Consider the following 20,550-nt stretch of genomic DNA (forward strand, 5'->3'; position numbering starts at 1 on the left):
CGAAAGAAAGAATAGAAGTATGAGAGAGATGAGCATGTGGATTAGCTTATAAACTGGGCAGGGGACTGATGTGGGGTCCCCTGTGTGGATCTTGATGTCCAAGTCTCAGAATAGGAAAGAAGAGAAACTGTGTATATCCAACCCCCTTTGTAAAAGCAGCGGGTATAGATTAATTAAACGCTTCATATGAGGGAGGGAGAGAGGGAGGGAGAAAGAGAGGGAGAGAGGAGAGAGGGAGAGAGTAGGCAGGCAGGCCAAGCCAAGGAGAGGAAAGGAGAGGAGATATCTTTGAAGAACAGCAAGTCTGAGAGTTTCCCTCAGCATGCGGAAAGGGGGGGAGGAGTTTGAGGTTGCTGCTATGAGAAAAGAAAAAACCAACCACAGTAGAGCTTTTATTGCCATCAAAGGTTGGCTTGGTACCTGAAGCAGGGAAACTCAAGAGAGAAACTGTGGCCACTGCCCAGCAGGTACAAAGACGAGGCACCTGTACTCAGTGGTCAGCAACGAGAGCACAAAAAGATATCTCTGGGCAGGAGCCATGGCATGGCCACCCCCCTGCTGGCTCTTCATTCTGGGGACCCTAGCAGGGATCTCAGCTACTCCAGCCCCCAAAAGGTGTCCAGAGAAGCACTACTGGGCTCAGGGAGGACTATGCTGTCAAATGTGTGAGCCAGGTAAGAGCAGGCCTCGGCAGTGGCCAGGTAAGTGGGAAAATGGGACCGGGTTTAAGATGAAGGGAAGCATTGGACAAAACTGAGCTCAAGCAATGAGAGGTATCCTGCAGTAAACTGCAGGTGTTAACTTGAAGAGGAAGAGAAATGACCTTCGTTAGGCCTTGATCCTGAACCTTCTGCTCTCAGGAACATTCCTTGTGAAGGATTGTGACCAGCACAGAAAGGCTGCTCGGTGTGATCCATGTATACCAGGGGTCTCCTTCTCTCCAGACCACCACACCCGGCCCCATTGTGAGAGCTGTCGGCACTGTAACTTTGGTGAGATGGGTAAGGGTATGCAGGAGTGACATTGAGCGAGCATTTGGGGGAGCAAGGCCGGAGGGCAGAGCTGGGTATGGAGAAACAAGGAGAACAGGAGTCAGAATTTCATCTACTTCAAGGCTCAAAGGAAATGGGGTCAATGCTGAAAAATGGGGAGCCCTAGGCAGGGTATATATTAATGTGAGGAGATATCTAGTATTCCAGGGAAGAAGGTAAGCAGAATTTGAAGGACTGGCAAGAAGGGGTCTATGGATAGGATCAATACAATAATAGAGGAATGAGTTTGAAGCCAGCCTGGGAAACATAGTGAGATGCTATCTTTAAAAAAAAAAGAAAGAAAGAAAGAAGAAAAAAAGAAAAGAAAGACATAAAAAAAGAACAAAGTGGCTCTAGAACCCCAGATTTCAACAGGAAACTCCCAACCAGTGAATTAGCTGTGTTCTCAGAGTGCGTATTTGTAGGTTGGTTATTTAGAACTTGGAATGTGTCTTTCTGAGGAAATAACAATATAAGGCAGACAGTAACATTTTTGCACAAAAAATATTTAGGAAAACTCATTTAAAAATTAAGATATAATATATGCAACTGTGCTTATGAACTGTATTATTATTTTTCCTTCTTCGTTAGAAATCCAGAAACTATGTGTCCATAAACACTAGAATAGCAGACTTTAAAGTTGCCCCTTTAAACTAATGTTCTTCAGCAAGACACTTTGGAGGACTACTTAACTGTCACTACTAAACTACTTAACTATCAAATGTATTTGGTCTCACTACGTCTTTTAATACTATATTCTTAAAAAAAAAAAAATAGGTTTTGCCATTGTAAATCAGTCAAAGAGCAACATTCTATAGCTCTGTGGTAGAGTGCTTGCCTAGCATGAACAAGGCCCTAGGTGCAATCTTCAGAATCACATTAAAAAAAAAAGCAACATTTTTAATACACAAAATATCCCTCAGTCAACTTAAAAATATGACTGTTAATAGATGCTTTTCTCTCCTTGCCAGCAACCTCAGCAGGGTTGAAATTTTTTTGTCAGAGCCTCCCCCACTCACTCTGTAGGCCCCAACAGAGGCATTTTCTAAATATTGAGCTGATCTTCGGTCCCTTTACTTTGCTGCAGGATGGCTCAATCCATGATCCTTCACTGTAAGACACAGTTTATAGATTCCACAGTACTCAGGCAACACCCAGGTACAGAGAGACTATATCCAGAATAAGTGATCGGAAGGAGGCTGAGTGAGTCTGGCCTTCTCTGGATCTCAGTGTTTGCACCTGTAAGATGAGGAAGTGCCTGAAATTAGCCTGGATTTTTTTCCCCCATAGATTAGACATGGTAAATAGAACCCCCAACTCTCTGGATACTCATCAATGAAAATAATGGCACTTCTGCCAGATGCAGTGGATTACTCCCATAATCCCAGTGTCTCAGGAGACTGAGGCAGGAAGATCACAAGTTGGAGGCCGGCCTTGACAATTTAGCAAGACCCTAAGCAACTTAGCAAGACCCTGTCTCAGAATAAAAAATAAAAAGGGCTCGGAATGTAGCTCAGTGGTAAAGTATCCCTGGGCTCAACCTCAGGGGTAAAAAGAAAAAACAATGGTACCTCATCCATTTTTAAGCAGCCTCAAACCATTCTTTAAATATTTCCTTTCCCTTTGAGCAGATGTCCTCATGATCCCCACAACGACCACCACCACTGTCCTCCCCTCATCACTGTCCTAGGCTGCTCTTACTCTTCCCTTGCAGATCTTTGAACAGGCTGGCTCACAATTCCTGGTAAGCCACAAGGAAACCAAATTCTAGTAGCAACTCACAGCCAGAATTCTGAAAAGAGGTCATAGAACCATAAAGATGAGAAGAAGGAATGTCTCTCTCTTCCTACCCTGACAAAAAAGCATAAGCAAAAGAAAACTGTTAGAGTTGACAGAGTCTTTGGCATCCTCCTTTTCTGCACTCCTCTTTCATCTGTCAGGGCTCCTAGGACTACCCAGGTCCCCACAAGTGTGCTGCTCCGGGGTCCTCACCAGGCCCCTTGACCAAGCCTAATACACTTCCAAATGTTATTGTCTTCCTCCAAATCACCCCCTCCCTCTCAACCACAAATACCTGCAAGCCCAGCCCAGGGCAAAACTGCCCATCCATGGTATAGCTGAGTAGCAGCCACCAGCACTTGACCCCTACACTCGAGCAAAATTTATATTTTTAAAGGCAAAGGATGTCTGTAATCAAGTAATTCTCTAGTAAAGTTAAAAACATATCGGGGACTGGGCACAGTGGTGCACACCTGTAATCCCAGTGGCTCAGCAGGCTCAGGCAGGAGGATTGTGAGTTCAAAGCCAGCCTCAGCAACTTAGCAAGGTCCTAAGCAACTCAGGGAGACCTTGTCTACAAATAAAATATAAAAAGGGCTGAGGATGTGACTCAGTGGTTAAGTGCCTCTGGGTTCAATCCCCAGAATAAATATATATATTTATTAATTAATAATATATTAATAAATATATATAAGTACTATTACTAATTGCTAAATACTGGAAACCCTCCAAATTACCTTCTGCTAATTGTAGAATGGATGAATACACAATGACATTCATAAAATGGAATAATATACAACAATAAGAATGAATGATCTGCAACATGGATGAATTTCATGTAGGACTAAGCAAAAGAAGCCACACAGAAATGAGTCCAGATTGCATGATTCCACCCATACAGTACAAAAACAGGCACAACTGATTTGTGGTATTAGGAAGTCAGGAGAATAGCTAGCATTGGGGGGTTAGTGATTAGAAAAGAACAGTGCTAGTCATTTTTGGTTTCTTGACATGCTGCTGGTCACACCTATGGGTCTAATTTGCACTGTTTAAGATTCATACTTATGATATGTGTCCTTGTCTGTTATACTTCAATAAAAAGTTATTAAAGTATTAGTGAGCACAAGAGAAAATTATATAGGTTCCTTCTGCTTTCATTGTTTCTATTTCTGAGCCTATGAATTTTCCAAAATGTCCAATTTTCTTCTTTAATAAAAATAATAATAATAGTAAAGAAACTAGGCCACATTGAGGGAAGGCTAGGCCCTTGTCGGGGATAGATGAAACAGTGGGAATGGAAAGGGATTCATGTCCCTAGAGGTGGGCCTGAGATGGGAGTCAGGGGTATTAAGCTAGTGTACCCCACAAGTCATCTGTATGTCCTTTGTTCCCCCAACCCTCCTCTTTCCTCAGGTCTTCTCCTTAGTAACTGCACCATCACTGCCAATACAGAGTGTGGCTGCCCCAAGGACTGGCAGTGCAGGGACAAAGAGTGTACAGAGTGCGATCCTTCTCCAAACCCCTCTCTGACCATTCATCCATCTGAAGCCCTGGGCCCATACCCACCACCCACCCACTTACCTTACACCAAAAGTAAGTTCCAGGCCAACCTTTGTCCAGTCACTTGAGGGTAGGGGAGACACTCCAACCAGCACTCCCCTCTACTGCACCAACCCCCAGACAAGCTCCTCCTGGCCAGCCTGTACAGCCTTCCCATCTCATCCTGTGGCGGCATTGTGCCATAGGCCTTCGGACCCAAGTGCCCTCTGGGGTTCCCTGCTGCTACTCATTCTGTCTCGGTTTTTTCCAGAGATGCCAGAGACCGGGACAGTCAATCATGTGCAGACTCCGGCTGATTTCAGGCAGCTGCCTGACCCAACTCTCCCCACCCACTTGCCACGTGAGTTTTCGCCCTAATCCCCACCCCCAGAGAGAATGCTTACTGGAGAGGCCAGGAGGGAAGCCAGCCCGGAAGTTCCTAGGACTAAGGATGAGAAAAGGAGGGGTAGACAGAGTTTCTCAATTAGAAGAGGACTGGTCTCCTGGGGCAAGGGGATAGAAAGTAGGGAAAGGAAAAAGTCAGGGGTAACAGGAGGCCTGGGTTGAGGACTGAGGGGCTAGACCACCTCACCCCCCAAAACCATATGACCCTGCCTTTCACAGCTCAAAGGTCCCTGTGTAGCTCAGACTGTATCCGCGTCTTTGTGATCGTCTCTGGAATGTTTCTTGTTTTCGCCCTGGGAGGAGCCCTGTTCCTCCAACAAAGAAAATATGGATCAAGTAAGAGACAGAATATGAGCCTCCAGTTCTGCCCCTGCACCCACACCCATCTTAGCCCAGCTGTCCATGCCTTGAACCTCACTGAAACCTCCCCAACCCCATCTGCACCAACCTGGCTCCTAACTCTTTCCTCTTCACTGGCACCTTCCTGGCAGCCCTCCCCAAGCTGACCCTCCCTTGCTTATCTCTTTTTCCCTCACTCCCTTGCCCCACTGCTGTCCAAGCCTCTCATCTAATTCTTCTTCTGCAGACAAAAATGAAAGCCCACTGGAGCCTGCTGAGTCTTGTTCTTATAGCTGCCCCAGGGAGGAGGAGGGCAGCACCATACCCATCCAAGAGGACTACCGAAAACCAGAGCCTGCTTCCTACCCTTGAGCCAGCGTTGGGTGGGGGTGGAGGACGGAGGGGAAGGTCATGGTGGAAATAAAGCTCTAGCCTCCTTTCCACCTCACTGGCTGTCCAGAGAGCCAGACCTGGCAGCCCTTACTTCAGTACCATCCTCTTATCAGGATCCTTTCCTATGTACACTTGACAAAGTGCCTTGCTGAGACTGGCACGAATTGAGACTGAGACTGAATGAACAGGAGACGGATTAAGCAAGCTTGGCCCTGGTACTACGGGAGGGCCCAAGCTTTAGCTGTAAAACACACTTCTGGCTGCAAAAGCCCCACACGCTATAGCCCTGACCCCCAAAATGGGCAAAATAAAAATGACAGACTCCCACGTTGCTGCTCTCCAGCTTTCTCTCTGAAATTCCAATTCCACAACCAAGGCCAGTCCCAGGCTCATCTGTCAAATCAGGGATCTGAGGGGGAGGGAGCTTTCTCCAGTGCAGCCTGTTGTGTAGTGTGTGGCCAGTCTGAGCGTGGTGGGGCCACAGTGGGTGTGGCACAGATAGGCTACAGTGGAGCCGGCTTCTGGTTCCATTGCCCCTCCCCGTTTCCACATTTAGAGCTCCACTTTCTTAAGTCAGATGGGAAGCAAAAGAGTACAGTGATGCCAGATCTTGAAATCACCTGGGTTTTTGGGGGGGTGTGGGTGGAGAAAGGAGAACAGCCGGCAGAGCTCTGGCAGCTACTACAAAAGGCTTCACCTAGAGGCAAAGTCAGTCACGGTGACACTTCCTCTAAGTGAAAGCGAAAGAGAAGTGAAGACAGAAGAAACACACGGGCAGGAGCGGGCGATTGGCCAAGCAAGGGGTACTTGGAGAACCCCTCTTCTTCAGCCCAGGCTTGCAAGCGGGGGGTGGGGAGGCAGTGAGAAAGGCAGTGGGCGAAGAGGGGCCTGAGAGCAGCCTCTATGGACACGAAGGCGGGGTGGTGTCTGCTGTTCTGCTTGGCTCTGTCCCGAGCAGCAAGAACTGGTGAGTTGGGGGCACTCTCAGGGAAATGCTGGGCCCAGGTAGCCACAAGATTCTAGAAGGGTAAAGAGGCCAGGAATTTTTCCTATCACCTTCTAAGCCCAATAGTTTAAAGGCTTAGCAGCTGACATTAATTATATCGGAGGGAGAAGGGGGAGGAGCAGAGAACTCAGCTGGGAAAAGGGTAAAGAAAAAAGGGGTCCGTTTGTGGAAGTGTCAGGAGAGCCACTGTTCTTTGGAGAGAGTGCACTGGCCTGGAAGCTGACACTTTAGAGGAGGAAGGGGGTTCCCTGGGCTAGGAAATCGCTTGGGAGGTGATCCCTGGTGGGGGAGGGGAAGTCACACTAATGGCGAAAAGCAGAGCAGACTCAGAAGGCTGCTTGGAAAACTTTAGAGGTTGGCTGGTATTACCCCTAGCAACAGCGACTGACCCAGCTCTCTTCTGTTGGCAGTATTTGCTCATTGATTTGTTTCTGCTAAGAATTTCTTTGATGGAAGACAGTCTTTCATTTCATAGTTAGAAATAAGAGTAAAAATATAAACCCCTCTAAGCAAGGCAGATCCAGGACTTGAAATAATTCACACCAGAAAGTATTTACATAGAGTAGCAGGTGCCTCCCAGAAACCTGGTTTTGTATATGATGTAAGAATAGAGACAAACAGACAGCTAGGACCTGAAGACAATTTTTACCCCTTGATAAGTCCATAGTTTGGGAGATGGGCACGAGAAACAAGTATGGAATGACTTTCTGGGCAAGAGGGTTCTCACCCTAGCTTTTTCTCTGCAGAACCCCAGGCAACAGAAAGGCAATGGCGAGCAGTGGACGTTATCTTAGACTGCTTCTTGGTGATGGAAGGTGGGCACCAAAGGGCTTTTGCCAGCAGTGGGAATAGGGAGAAGGCCTTGCTTGTGCTGAAGCAGGTGCCAGTGCTGGATGATGGCTCCCTGGAAGGCTTCACTGATTTCCAAAATGGTGCAGTGGACAAAGATGACCAACCTGTTATATTTGAGGCCTCAGGTAAAATCCCTCCTTCCACCGTGTGTTCTTGGCCCTGCTGGGACAGCCCTCCTGGCGCAGGCCAGTTTCTGATTATACTCCTATACGTGCCTCCCATTAGCTTTTGTATTATCCAGCCAAACTGACCTGTGTGCTACCCTTCTCCCCAGTGGACCTGGTACAGATACCCCAGGCCGAGGACTTGCTCCATGCTGACTGCAATGGGAAAGAGATGACCTGTGAAATTTCCCGCTATTTTCTCCAAGTCAGACAGGAAGCCACTGTTGAGAAGGCAGCTTGGTTCATCATCAACGTGCAAATATCTAGAGGGGGACCCAGTGTCTCCATGGTAATGAAAACTCTTGGGGATGGTGAGAATGGAGCTGTCTGGCAACCTATGCTGAATCTACCCCAAAGCCTCCAGGGGACTGTGCGAACTGCAGGTAAGAAAATGAAACACAAGAGGAACTGGGGATATAGCTCAGTTGGCAAAGTGCTTGCACAAGACCCTGGGTTCAATCCCCAGAACCACCCCCACCCAAAAAAAAATGAAAGAAAGAAAATAAAATACAAGAGGCACAAAGGAAATTTTGCTTTTTTAAAGTGGTGAGTGATGGGAAGATAGAAGGAAGAGAACAAGTCCACTTCCATCTCCCATGGCAGCATCTCAGGGTACCTCCTAGGCCTTGGCGGTCCTTTCTTTCTAAAAACTCATGGGTCCCTAAGAGAATGCTGGGAGGCACCTACTTGAGGTGAGCACTCAAGTGAGTCCAAGCACTAAGAAAACCTATGTACTATCTCAAAACTGGAGACAATTTTTATCTGTGGGGAAACAGGACACATGAGACTATTCTATTCATGTATACTGTCCATTTCATATTAAGTCATATTAAGAATAGCCCCGGGATGGGATTGTGGTTTCAGTGGAAGAGCGCTCATCTGGCATGTGTGTGGCACTGGGTTCAATCCTCAGCACCACATAATAAATAAATAAATAAAAGTATTATGTCCATCTACAACTAAAAAAAAAAAAATAGCCTCAGTTTCCTCCAGTGAAAATCTAGGCTGATCTAGTACTTCAAGATAATTATAGCAACTCTGGAGGCTGAGGCAGAAGAATTACAAATTTAGCGAAATCCTGTCTCAGAAAATAAAAAGGTTTGGGGTGGGATGCAGTGGTAGATGCCTATAGCAACTCAGGTGGCTGAGGCAGGAGGATCACAAAGTTCCAGGCCAGCCTGGACAACTTAGTGAGGCGCTAAGCATGTCAGCAAAACTGTTTCAAAATAAAAAGGGCTGGGGATATAGGTCAGGGGTAAAAGGCCTCTGGACTCCAATCCTAGGGCCAAAAAAATAAGGTACTAGTATGCTTTTTTTTAAACTCTTATTTCTAGTCTTCATAGCAACCTCACTTAAACAGATGAGCTTATCAATACTGAGGGACTTATAACTAGTACATGGAAGAACCAGATTTCCACAGGTTTATTGTTGTTGGAGTTTTTGTGTGTTTTTTTTTTTGTTTGCTTGTTTGTTTGTTCTACTCTGATAATTCTTACCTGAAAGTCAACAGCAACTCATAATTTTGCATGTACATTTTTTCTGGTGAGAGGTCCATAGCTTTCATCAGATCATCTAAAGTGTGACAACAAAATGGTTCAGAACTCCATGTATACCATGTTGCCAATTCCAGAGTCCCATTTTTGGTTATTTTTGATGGGAAAGGAGCTCAAGTGGGTTCATTGCCCAGGGCAGGATGGGGCAGATGTATGTCCACAACTCATAGACCAGGTAACCTCAAGGAGGAAGCAATCCACAAGTCATCTCCTTTTCTCTCCACAGTGGAATTCCAGGTGACAACACTGACCCAATCCCTGAATTTCCTGCTGGGATCCTCAGCCTCCCTTCACTGTGGTTTTTCCATGGCTCCAAGCCTGGATCTCATCAGTGTGGAGTGGCGGTTGCAGTATAAGGGCAGTGGCCAGCTGGTGTACAGTTGGATGACAGGGCAGGGGCAGGCCAAGCGGCAGGGTGCTACCCTGAAGCCTGAGGAACTACTTATGGCCGGGGATGCCTCTCTCACCCTCCCCAGCCTCTCTCTAAAAGATGAGGGGACCTACATTTGCCAGATCACCACCTCTCAGTACCAAGCTCAACAAATCATCCAGCTCAATATCCAAGGTAAGGCTAGGACCCAGTTATCCTGGACAGAGGAATATGCCTCTAGGGAGTGTTTTCCAGATTGGGATCCAAACACAAAGGCAATTTCCTGAGAGGCAGACTGTATTACTACAACCTAATGCTGCCTTCAACCTATAAGCACAGATGGCATCGGATAAGGTGTCCCACTAGACTCCAAGATAAATCCAGCAAGAAATATCCAGCCCAGGATCCCGCTCCCCTGCCCTGGTGGGCCATCTGCAATCACCCTGGTCCTTTTGGACCACATCCTAAGGAGGGGCAGTAGCAGACTAAGGAGGGGTGGAGGGAATGGTTCTGACCAGGAAAGAGTATTTTGCCACTGATAGCCTTTAAAATTGCTGACTTGTAGTAACAATGTAAAGCAAACCAAAGGGACTGGGGGTATAGCTCAGTGATAGAGCACTTGCCTAGCATTGTGAGGCCCTGGGTTCAATCACTATTAAAAAAAGGAAGCCAGCCAGCCAAGTTTTAATTGGCTTTACTATTGCTTTTCTAGAAAATGTGCCCCCTTATGGCCTACATTCAGGTGGACTCCTCAAGCCCCCCTTCCTTGGAATACCACTGAGGAAGAAACTTCAGCCTCCGCTACCTACTCTCATTCTCAACAGGAACAAAAAGGCTTCAGGTTCCTCTTCTGGCCCCAGTTGGACTCCTCTGGAATCTTATTCCTCATTGTTTCCTCAGCTTCCCCCAAAATTCGACTGAGCTTGGCAAATGAAGTGCTGCCGCCCACTCTCATCTGCAATGTCGCTGGCTATTATCCTCTGGACGTGATGGTGACGTGGATCCGAGAGGAGCTGGGTGGAGCCCCAGCTGAGGTGTCTGGTGCCTTCTTTTCCAGCCTCAGGCAAAGCATGGCTGGCACCTATAGCATCTCCTCGTCCCTGATGGCTGAACCTGGCCCTGAAGGTGCCACTTATACCTGCCAGGTCACTCATATCTCCCTGGAGGAGCCCCTTAAGGCCAGCATAAGGGTTGCCCCACACACAGGTACTAAGGGTATCCTCTTTTCCCCACTACCACACTTGGGCTCATGGCTCTCCTGCCCCTATGCTTTGTTCCATCCCAGCTTTTTCACACTCCTGCCTCTGCCCCAGGCTTTGTCTTTCCTAAGGTAGTAGCCTCTACAGCTTCTGCCACACATCACCTGGGATTTTGTTCCATCTCAGCCTCCAGGGAACCAGGCAATGTGCTTGGATTGCAGAGCAAGGTTAAAGGATTCCTGATCCTGCCCTCTAGAACCTTAGTACAGCTGGAGAGACAAGACTAGGTAGACTGGGAAGGTGAGCCAGAGAAGACACTTGAGCCCAGTCAGCTAGCTTAAGGGGAAGAGAACACACAAGACAGAGAGAATGGTACATGTGAAGATAACAATTATAAAACATCCTACTGAAAACTTTGGGAACTGTAAGTAGTTTAGTACAGCCAGAGCCAAAGGTATATGGGAAAAGGGGGAAATGGCTGTGAAACTAGAGGGAATTCTATTTATTGAGCATTTACATGAATCAAACACTGTGTGAAGCACTTAAATTTTAAGTATGATCTCATGTATTATAACTGTTGTTTTATTGACTTATTTATTTATTGAAATGGGATCTCACTATGTTGCCCAGGCTGGCCTGGAACTCCTGGGCTTAAGTGATCCTCCTGCCACCATGCCCGCACAACACCCATTTTATAGATGTGTAAGCTGGCAATTGCAGATGTTATTTTCCCAATGTCACCTATTAATAAAAATGTGAAAAACAGGCAGGCTGACTCCCCTTACAGACTTAAACCTTGCAATCTCCATGGTCCTTCAAACTGGAATTTCATCCTGAAAGTCAAAGAATGTTGGTGAAAGGTCTTAAACAGATAAGGGACAGGAAAGAATCTACGCCTTGAAACACAAACATTAGGAGCATGGGACATTATTTGATTGCTTACTAGATTATGGGCTTCCCAAAAAACTGGGGTCTTATCTCAGTTCATGCCATTTCTCAGCTATTTACAAAATCTCAGTTTAACAGTCAATGACTAACCTAAATCTCCTTCACAAAATAACAACTTTTTAAATGTTGCACTGAGGTAGAAAGAGGAAGAGAATTCTGTGTGGAGTAACATGTAAACACCAGACAGTACTGAACAAATACAGAAGCTGCTGTATGCACAATTTCCAGCTCTTTCATTGGAGAGTAACAAACACACACGCCTGTGCTTCTCTTCCCTGGCGGGGATAATGGCAGCAAGGGCTCAGCACAAGAGATGATTCCTGCCCATATTCTCTCACCTACAGAGCAGAGAATGGCCTTTGAAGTCATCTTGGCCAGCAGTCTTTTCCTTCTTGCACTACTGTTCCTGGGGCTTCAGAGACAGCAAGGTAAGTGCCTGGTCCCCCTCAGCTCTGGTCCCTGACCCAACCTGCTTGTAATCAACCCACTCTGAGCACCTCCCCACCTAGACCAGGGGTGGAGCCCAGACTTCCTGAATTCCAGCTGCCTCTCCCACCTCAGACAGCCTCCTGCTTTTGGTAACTAATTTTGTTCCCTCTGTTTTCTCCTAGCTTCCTCACCAAAGTCTGCCAAGATTCTGAAGCATTCTGAGTAAATACTCTTTTGCCCCAATTATAAAGATGGAGTACTCATATTGTCTCAGAAGGACCTCACAATGAATCACAAAGCAGAGAAAAGCCTGAAGGGGGATCCAGGTCTGGAGGTAGGAGGACAGACAGGACAGGTAATGGCCCTGGCTCTACACAGGGCTCTGCCTTCCTTCACTGTGTGCCCCGGGCTGATGTGTCAAGAGAAACAACAGAAAGAAGGGAGGAAGAATGTTTGTGTGGAGGTTAACACCAAAGGGCCATATTTGAGTTGAGGTGGTAGGAAAGAAAAATAGGAAGAAATAGAGAAAGGAGCAAGTAAGAGACAATGGAATAAGGGGGTGGGGGTTAGGCCGCCACACACAATTTCGAATTGTCAAAAATAAAAGCCCTTTGTGACCACTGAGACAAAGCTTTTCCATTTTCCTGTCTTTCTGAGTTGAATCCAATTAAGCCCTGTCCCCAAAACTACTCCAACTTGCAAAATATTTAAAGGTGTGAAACAAAGGCTTCATCTCTGCTGCTTTGTGTTAGTAACCCTGAACTGCATAAGGTTTTGATCTTTCAGACAATTGCCAGGAATTTCAGAATACCTACAAACTCTCACTCCATCAGCTGTGAGGAAGTGATTTTTCCTGTTGTTCATTGCTACAATGTGTCTGGTCAGTACAATGGAACTCAGCAAAAGAAAACTGCATGAGGATAATCGGGGGAGAAGGTATATGGTGGAGGTCACATGTGAACATGTCCCCAGGGACAGGAAAGGCAGGCCAGGGACTAGGAAGGAGGCAGATGGGGAGGCCCAAAACCCATAATTGTTTGCCAGCGTGATGTGCCTACTCAACTTCCTGTTGTCACTTCCTCTCACCAGCACCTGCAAGAGTCAAGCTGTTTTAGGTATTAAATGCTGAGAGCACAGACCACTTCCTCTGCCAACACACAAACCTTTAATCTCCATGAAAACCATTCAAACACATATGCTGCCCTTTGTCCTTTAGCAACATCAGACTGGTAGAAAGAAATGACACCCCTACCCCACCAGTTATTCCAACCCAAACAACAACCAAGCCAGTTTAGTGGTAGGAATTAGTTGTATTTTTTGCCTTTGTTCAGAATACATGAAATTGGTAAATATGCCACATGCCTTTGGTGAAGTACAACTGTTATTACTCTATACAAGTATGAGATTGGGGTTTGGAAAAAAGACAAAGAGGTAATGACAGACACACAGTGGTAACCCCACATCATCTCATGGCAAACTGAAGAAAGGGATGTGGGAAACTCGGCTTCATTTGACTGCAGAGTCCCGGGGTTTAGTTGCATATTTGCTCATGCACATGGGTGGTGGGAGGGAAGTGGGAGAGCAAAGACACAGAAGAGGATTCAGGGTGGGATGAGAAAGAAAGAAGGGATATTACCCCCAAAAGAGCAAAGCCAACTATACTTGGTGAGCCTCAAGAGGGACAGAAACCCAGAAAATAATTCCCATGATAGGGTTGGGTGGACCAAGAGGGTGAATTTGCTCCAGGCTTGGGGACACATCTTGGACAGTGGTGGTTCTTCTCCAGCGGTGACCCCCTGCATTAGGCAAGGAGGAGCCCAGAGGAGAGTGGAGACCTTCGAGGGGAACGCTGGGAGGGTACACTGACTGCTTTCTTCCAGCTCTTCAGTCCTGCCCTAGGCAGGACGAAGGAAATATGGGAAAGGGGGCAAAAAGAAAGGAAGAATGGTTTTGCACAATGAAATGCTGCTGCATGGAAAGCGGGCATTCAGACCCAGCCCAGCATGGCCTCAGACTCTTTCTGATTGTGGACCAGAGGACAGAGGGAAACACTGCTATGGGTCTTCCCCTTCCTGTTCCCAGCCTTCCCTCCTCCCCTAGCACCTCAGTTTTATCCCATGTAACATGCTATCCTGAAGTTCAGCAGTAGTCCCCAAGATAGGCTAAGCAGCTCCCATCCTCAGGTTCCACTGTCTATGCACACAAAGCAAGCAAAGAGGAGAAAGACAGGAAGCAATGTGGGATTCAGATGGGTGAGGGCAGTTCAGAAGGGGAGCATACTGCAGAAAGAACAGAGAGGTGGCTCCAGATGCAAGGGGCCCATGATAGTATAACAATATAAAAATACACCTGTCACAGACTCTCAACCCTCCCACTCCTCCCACTGAGTTAGTGGACCTACTGGACTTCTCTAAATCTTTATAATCAACCAGGGCTCACAGGGATGGTGTGGAGAAAAGAATTCTATGGGAGTCTAGGACCTTACCTCTAGCAGCCTCACATTTCTTTATCAACAGGAAGGGAGGAACGGGACCTTCTTTAAAGAGAGGGCAAGAAGTGGCTTCCTGAAAGCCTGTTATTCTCAAATTAGGCCCTTTACTTACTGTTTCTCTATAACAGGTATTCTCTCTTTATTCCAGTAATTAAAATAAATCACAAGCACCAAACTCTGGCTAGTTGCAATTATTTGATGCTCTCATGAACAATATAGAATGCTGCAGAAAACATCAAAGAGAGATAGCTCCTTCCAGTTAGAAGCAAATAGGTCTGCTTCTAGGATGGAAATGAGAGTCTCCTGGTAGTTTTGTAATCAACAAGTGCTTGTTTTCCAGGCTAATAGAGAACAAAGTAAAAGACTATAAGATTCCTGAAAGACATAGAAAATCTTGGGCTGAAAGATTAGCAATAACTGCAAAAAACAGATTTGATTTTCTAAAAGGGTACTGCACTAGGACCAGATTGGCCTTTGGACAGAACCCCAGGGCTCTCTAAAGGCCTGGCACAAGAGAAAAGCTAGCAAGTGCAGCACTGAGCAAGCCACCACTTCCCAACTATTCATGGTCCCCTCCTGCCAGAGACCTGGCCTTTCTAGGAGACACTCATGGACACCAATACCCTTCTTCTCCCCAACAACCTTACCAGCTTCTTGGGCACTTCACCTCAGTTATTCTCCCTCCCCTTGGCAGCCAACTCCTTTAGGGTATGGGGGAACATAAGAGTACATGAGAAGGAGAAAGGAAGGAGGCGTCAGCTGTTGATCTTTAGGTAGTGACTTCAAGACTGTACCACGAGCAGCATTTCTAGTATTGAGGGACAGAATGCAAATGAATGCAACAAAAAAGGAAGAATGGATGATGGAGAAGCCTGGGCTGGGATGGAGAAAGGCAGATGGGGAAGTTTGTTGAGAGAGCAAACAGAGGGAGAAGGACATGAGCTTGAATGGCAATGGAGAACAGGGAAGGGGTGGCACATTCTCAAGTAAAAAAGTAGACTGGACACAGGAATCAGGAGGTCCCAGATGGAGAAGAAAAAGAGACAGGAGAAAACAAGAGGGCAAATTACATCAAATTACTAGATGTTCAAGTCTCTCAGTTGCAGGTGCCCCAGCCCCAAGGTCTCCCTCTGACCCAAGCCAGTGACAAACAGCATAGCCCCACTTCCTCAGAACACAAGGGGCCATCTCCCCACAATGCCTTACAAGGAGAAGGCTTGTCTACCAAGGAAATTCCTTGTCTTTACCCTTCCTCCCTCCCAAACCAGGTATGATCCCCAGCAGCAGTCTCCATACCTCAGTCAGAGCAGCCCCACTCCCCAGGCAGGCAGGCAGGCAGGCAGGGCTGGGAGAAGATTCCGGGACCTTCCCACCTCTTCACCCCATCAGCAACCTCAGCGATACTTACTTACAATAACTACCACGATGATGGCACAGATAACTCCCAGCATGATCATCATCTGAAGAAACATGGACAAAACATGAGCCTTTGGACTTGGGGAAGAAGGAAAAAAGCTGGACCAGAGATTTGGGAACAGAATTTCCTCTATTCTTTGGGCAGTGGAAGAAACCACTCATCACCCAGACATGAGCATGCCTTTCAGGCCTAACCCTTTGCTTCCCATAGGATCATAATCCCACGACCATGTCTGTAGTTTTTTAGAAACAGCACAAGATCTGCAATTCACTCCTTTTTGGCTTAGTTCCTGTTGCCTGGGGGCTTTAAAGGGAATTCCAATGAAGAAGCAGGCTTTAGATCTTTATATTCAGTTAGTTTGGTTTTCATTGTGAAATGTGTAGTGCATTTCCAAAAATTTTCAGGAGTATCTACACCTGAATCATTGTGTTGCTGTTGGTTGTGTCAGAGAAACTTCCAGTTAAAATTTTTTGCCTGAGACTCCTATGGGAAAAAGGTACTTAAATATTCTAAACCCCAGGGTAGCACTTTCACTTTCTCAGTAAGTGGTTCTGAATACTCTAGCCTACCCTGGTGGCTAATACATGTAACTCATCTCAAGGAGAAGGTATTCAGATTTTCCTCCTAAGAACCCTGCAAGGCAGAGACCTGGCACCAGTAGTAAGAGGGAATGTAGAAGCTGAGAGTTTTCTTGTCTTCTACAAGTGGAAGCACAAGAAAAGAAGGGAGAGAGGACAAGGAAATTCACCTTGCAGTTTTTCCACCAATACTTCCTCTTTAGCTTGGCAGCACTGCTCTCAAATTGCGATGCTCCCGCCTGTAAGGCATCAGCTCGGTCATCCAGTTCTGATAGTTTCTGGTCCCTCTCCAGGACCTTGTCCACATTCACACGCATGATGTCCACCACCTAAGAGGAGTGCAAAAACAAGGCTGCTAAGCTTCCCAATAGAGATAGGAGAAAGAACAACAACTTGGGAATTGCAAGTCTGGTCCCATCTAAGAGATGCTTTGCCTCTCAGAGTCTTTAACTAACCCCCTGTTAAAAAAAAAAAACAGAGAATGGACAAGAGGTTTGCTTCTGTTTCTAAACTTCTATGGTGGACAAGAGGTTCCCTTGTTTCTAAACTTCTATGATTTGGAAACTCTCAGAGAGATGGGAATCCACCTACCTCCTCCACCTGTGCCTGGGTTTGCTGTAGTCGTCTATTACTGGTCATGTTAGGAGGAGGGCCAGGGGGACCTCCACCAGGGGCAGTCCCTTCTGTCCCTTCAGTGGGTGGCTGAGCTGGAGCAGACCTGTGGAGAGAGTACACAAAATAACAAAGACAAGAAAGGAATCATATGCATTCTCACCTAATTCCACCCCAGTAACTATGATTAGGTTATAGCAAATGGAAGGGATTCTAGCTCCTTGGCAATATCAAGTAGGGAGATGCAGCATACAGGCAAGGAACAAAAGATGAAAGAGCCAGTAACAATATAAGAGATCTTGTTTTGGGCTAACCTCTGACTCAAATTCAAGCCCATCTTCTGATACAATGGCTTCAGGGACAAATGTGCCAGCCTTGGCCTAAATGGCATTTCCCAGGCTGTCAAATGCCTTCGCATGAAGACAAATGGAAAAACTCAATACAGATAGGAGACATTTGTGAAAAACACAAATCCCTCAGGACATGCAAAGTTTGAACATAAAAGGAAAGGCAAGCTGACTAACTCTGCTTATAGTGATCCAGTTATTGATTATGTTTCACATGGTGATTAGTATATCTCTGCTGCTACAAGGACAACTTGGAGTATCACCAAAGGCAAAGTCTGTGTAGGTAGAATGAGTCAGGATTGTTTGTTTGCATTGTTTTTGGCAGAGAAGATAGGGGTTTCATTTAGATTGAATCTGGGGCACAAAGCAATTGCATTAGTTGTGGAAACTGTTCCAAGAGCATAGACAGGAAACAAAAATAATGCTAGAAATAGTTCTCGATGTACATGCACCACAGACATTCTGTACCTTCCTTTTGTAGATCTGGCAGAGTCTCAGGAGACTGGCCTAGTCTCCTGTGTCCCAAAAAGAAATCTTGGTTTATACTACCTTACCCATGGAAACTGTTTCTCTTCATTACCAATTGAGGCTAAGACATACCTTAGCCTTTGGAGGGAATAATCCAGTGAGGTCTTCAAGATAAACTTCTTTCACAGTCCCAACACATGGAGACTAAATTCACCTGCTAAGGAATTCCAAGTAGTCTAACCTAAAGATTGAGATTTTCTCTGCCAAGGAAAAAACCACAGGTGGGTAAAGATCTCTAAAATTTGAAGAAGAATACAAATTTCCACAGCTCATAGAGAGGGAGAACCTCAAAAAACATACTTCACCAGAGGAGTCCAAGAATAAATGCATCACAAAGTCACCAAAAAGGAAATTCCTTGATTAATCACAATAGAACTAATACCTAGAAGCTCCTCTTTCTTAACTGAATTTCTTTCAGTCTAAAAATAAAAAAAAGACAGTTAGAGAGGCTATACTAGGAGATTATTCCTCATTTAAGGGATCATTTTTGTATTTCCCTCCAAGTCACAAAGAGGGCAAAGGAAAGAAAGATACAAAGCCCTGGGAGCCTTAAGACTCTTATGCTGGTACTGAGATATTTAAGCAATCTGATTCTAGACTGAAGGCAGAAATTTCAATGAGTAAGTAGCAGCCGGTGTTGGAAGTAGTCCAGGATGGTGGCACCAATGACAAGATTAAGGTCAAAGACCTTGTGATTCCCTGGTAGCCACCATGCTTTCTCCATTCCTTCTTTTCATCCCACATGGATAATATCTAGAACCAGTCAGCTGAGAAGGATCCCCCTCCCCAAAATGAAAATAATTGATGTCTGTAGGGCTTGTCCAAAATGCAGAGAATATTATCTATAGTTAAAACTGCAGAAATCAAAGAGGAAAAACTGAAACGGCTATAGAGCCTTTGGGGGACTGACTTCACTTACTACTTGTTGGGAATTAAGTAGAACACTCAGCAGTACCACATCCAGAAAGAGTTATAACTCTTATGTAATATAAGTAAATCTTTCCCTTTTTTAAGTCCCTATGAGAAGGAATACAAATACACCTAGGATTAGGACAGGACTCCAGGCAGTATCAGAAAAAAAAAAATTAAATTAAAACATATTGTGGTCCTGAGAGGGAAGAACTTAATTGGTCTAGCCATAGCTCTCCTTCAAGATCTTGGGAAGGGGATGATGTTGAAGATGGTTGGAGACTAAACTCTGCATGTCAGAGAAAGAGGAGATTGTTCAGTTCTCCCTATTTCTCCTCCAAATACTTGGCTAGGACTTGGTGACAGAAAAGCGTCTCCTATAAGGGTGGCCTTAGGATGGCATGGGATCACATGCCCCTTGGGACTTTCTGAACTGCACACCTGGGGCCAGGTGTGCATGCAGTTCAGAAAGGAGACTGGCAGATAAGTTTCTGGAGCTTTAATTATGGCCTTGAGGACGCGGTACATCACACTTTGGGTAAGGGGCACACACAAATCCAGAGACCTCAGGCAATCCGAATTACTCACCGGCCGGTGCACCCATGACTGTGTTTCCAAACGCTCTAAGTACAGATTCAGACGACATGATAGGGTTTTCAAATTCCCTACCTTTCTCCATACCCGCCTTCGCCCTCTCTGGGATTTCACTATACGGAGACTAGAATAAAGTGCCACTCAAAAGAGAAGAGAGGGTGCAATGAATGTGGGACCCCTGTCCCGCCCGTGGGGACTAGCTGTGGCTCATGCAGGAATGGGGGGCTGTCCCCCTCCGGGGGTGGGGGCGGTCTGGGGGCGGTGCGCGGTGGAGGTTCCCGCGTCGCTGCAGCTGCTGCAATGCGCCATTTTCAGTCCCGCAGAGTAGGGCGCTGGGGGTGAGAGTTGGCAAGGAGGTCTGGAGCCCCCTACAACAGAGTCAACTCACATTTTTCTGACAGGAGTGAGAGTCCAACTCCTCTCTGGAGGCTGCGGCGAGACACCCGGCGGAGAAACGCTGCGGCTGAATCAGACGGAACTGTGGAGCTCCGCCTCCCACTGACCACCAGGCGGTCTAGCTGCGGTGCAACTTACTGCAGCTGCCGCGCCGGAGCCCAGCTTTATTAGTGCTGGCCACGCCTCCCGAATACCGATAACAACATCCAGTCCAATCCACGCCTAGAGTCGTCTCCAAGTACAGCCGTTCTAGCCCGCCCTGTCCCTTCAGATATGCCAATCAAAACTCTCCTCTCGTACCGACTTCTAAAAGGAGCGGTTGCGGTCAGGATTTTCACTGACCAATACAACAGTAGTTTGCTTACCTGTCGGGCTCAGTAATAGGGAGGGGTGGAAATATGGTCCAGCCCTCTGGAGGGCGGCCTTAACAGTTTGCGATAGGCCTTTTTGGTGCCTCCCAACCAATCGCTGACCTGGGTCTGGGCCGCTCCAGCCAATCAGGCCGCTCGCGCTGACAGTCGCGGGCCCGCCCATCCTCGTAGCCCCGACGCTGGAGTCCCTAAAGCAGGTGGAGGTTCAGCTGTGTGTGCACATCCCTGGAGTCCAGACCTGCTCCACGTTCCACCCCAGCCGCCGGCTTCTGACCAACAGCCCTGAAGTCGCAGAACGCA

The 20,550-nt window shown here is 46.5% G+C and overlaps 3 protein-coding genes across 7 annotated transcripts; 2 read left to right on the top strand and 1 right to left on the bottom strand.

Moving 5' to 3' along the window:
* Nucleotides 1-382: 382 nt before the first annotated feature.
* On the top strand, nucleotides 383-5,813 carry Cd27 (CD27 molecule). 2 transcript variants are annotated; one of them, XM_027951078.3, is made up of 6 exons: nucleotides 383-674; nucleotides 861-1,001; nucleotides 4,224-4,403; nucleotides 4,621-4,710; nucleotides 4,974-5,090; nucleotides 5,341-5,813. In XM_027951078.3, exons 1-6 carry the CDS (start codon nucleotides 539-541, stop codon nucleotides 5,463-5,465), a joined length of 789 nt encoding a protein of 262 aa, XP_027806879.2. In that variant the 5' UTR covers nucleotides 383-538; the 3' UTR covers nucleotides 5,466-5,813. The 2 variants fall into 2 exon arrangements, with proteins under 2 accessions (XP_027806879.2, XP_027806880.2); XM_027951079.3 differs by having other exon boundaries at nucleotides 384-674; nucleotides 861-992.
* Nucleotides 1,616-20,043, bottom strand: Vamp1 (vesicle associated membrane protein 1). Of its 3 annotated transcripts, none has more exons than XM_027951080.3 (5): nucleotides 19,872-20,043; nucleotides 17,085-17,211; nucleotides 16,664-16,822; nucleotides 15,907-15,958; nucleotides 1,616-2,270 (listed from the first exon to the last, which is right to left on the bottom strand). In XM_027951080.3, coding segments are annotated over exons 1-5 (471 nt in total). In that variant the 5' UTR covers nucleotides 19,874-20,043; the 3' UTR covers nucleotides 1,616-2,139. The 3 variants fall into 3 exon arrangements, with proteins under 3 accessions (XP_027806881.1, XP_071466440.1, XP_027806882.1); XM_071610339.1 differs by lacking the exon at nucleotides 1,616-2,270 and adding an exon at nucleotides 13,298-13,902 and having other exon boundaries at nucleotides 19,872-20,037; XM_027951081.2 differs by lacking the exon at nucleotides 1,616-2,270 and having other exon boundaries at nucleotides 13,298-15,958; nucleotides 19,872-20,039.
* Nucleotides 6,169-12,637, top strand: Tapbpl (TAP binding protein like). 2 transcript variants are annotated; one of them, XM_027951075.2, is made up of 7 exons: nucleotides 6,345-6,453; nucleotides 7,239-7,469; nucleotides 7,619-7,891; nucleotides 9,288-9,626; nucleotides 10,332-10,637; nucleotides 11,923-12,006; nucleotides 12,190-12,637. In XM_027951075.2, exons 1-7 carry the CDS (start codon nucleotides 6,390-6,392, stop codon nucleotides 12,231-12,233), a joined length of 1,341 nt encoding a protein of 446 aa, XP_027806876.1. In that variant the 5' UTR covers nucleotides 6,345-6,389; the 3' UTR covers nucleotides 12,234-12,637. The 2 variants fall into 2 exon arrangements, with proteins under 2 accessions (XP_027806877.1, XP_027806876.1); XM_027951076.3 differs by lacking the exons at nucleotides 11,923-12,006; nucleotides 12,190-12,637 and having other exon boundaries at nucleotides 6,169-6,453; nucleotides 10,144-10,443.
* Nucleotides 20,044-20,550: the final 507 nt, after the last annotated feature.

The sequence above is a fragment of the Marmota flaviventris genome, chromosome 3 (assembly GCF_047511675.1).
Source record: "Marmota flaviventris isolate mMarFla1 chromosome 3, mMarFla1.hap1, whole genome shotgun sequence".
In the NCBI taxonomy this organism is placed as follows: domain Eukaryota; kingdom Metazoa; phylum Chordata; class Mammalia; order Rodentia; family Sciuridae; genus Marmota; species Marmota flaviventris.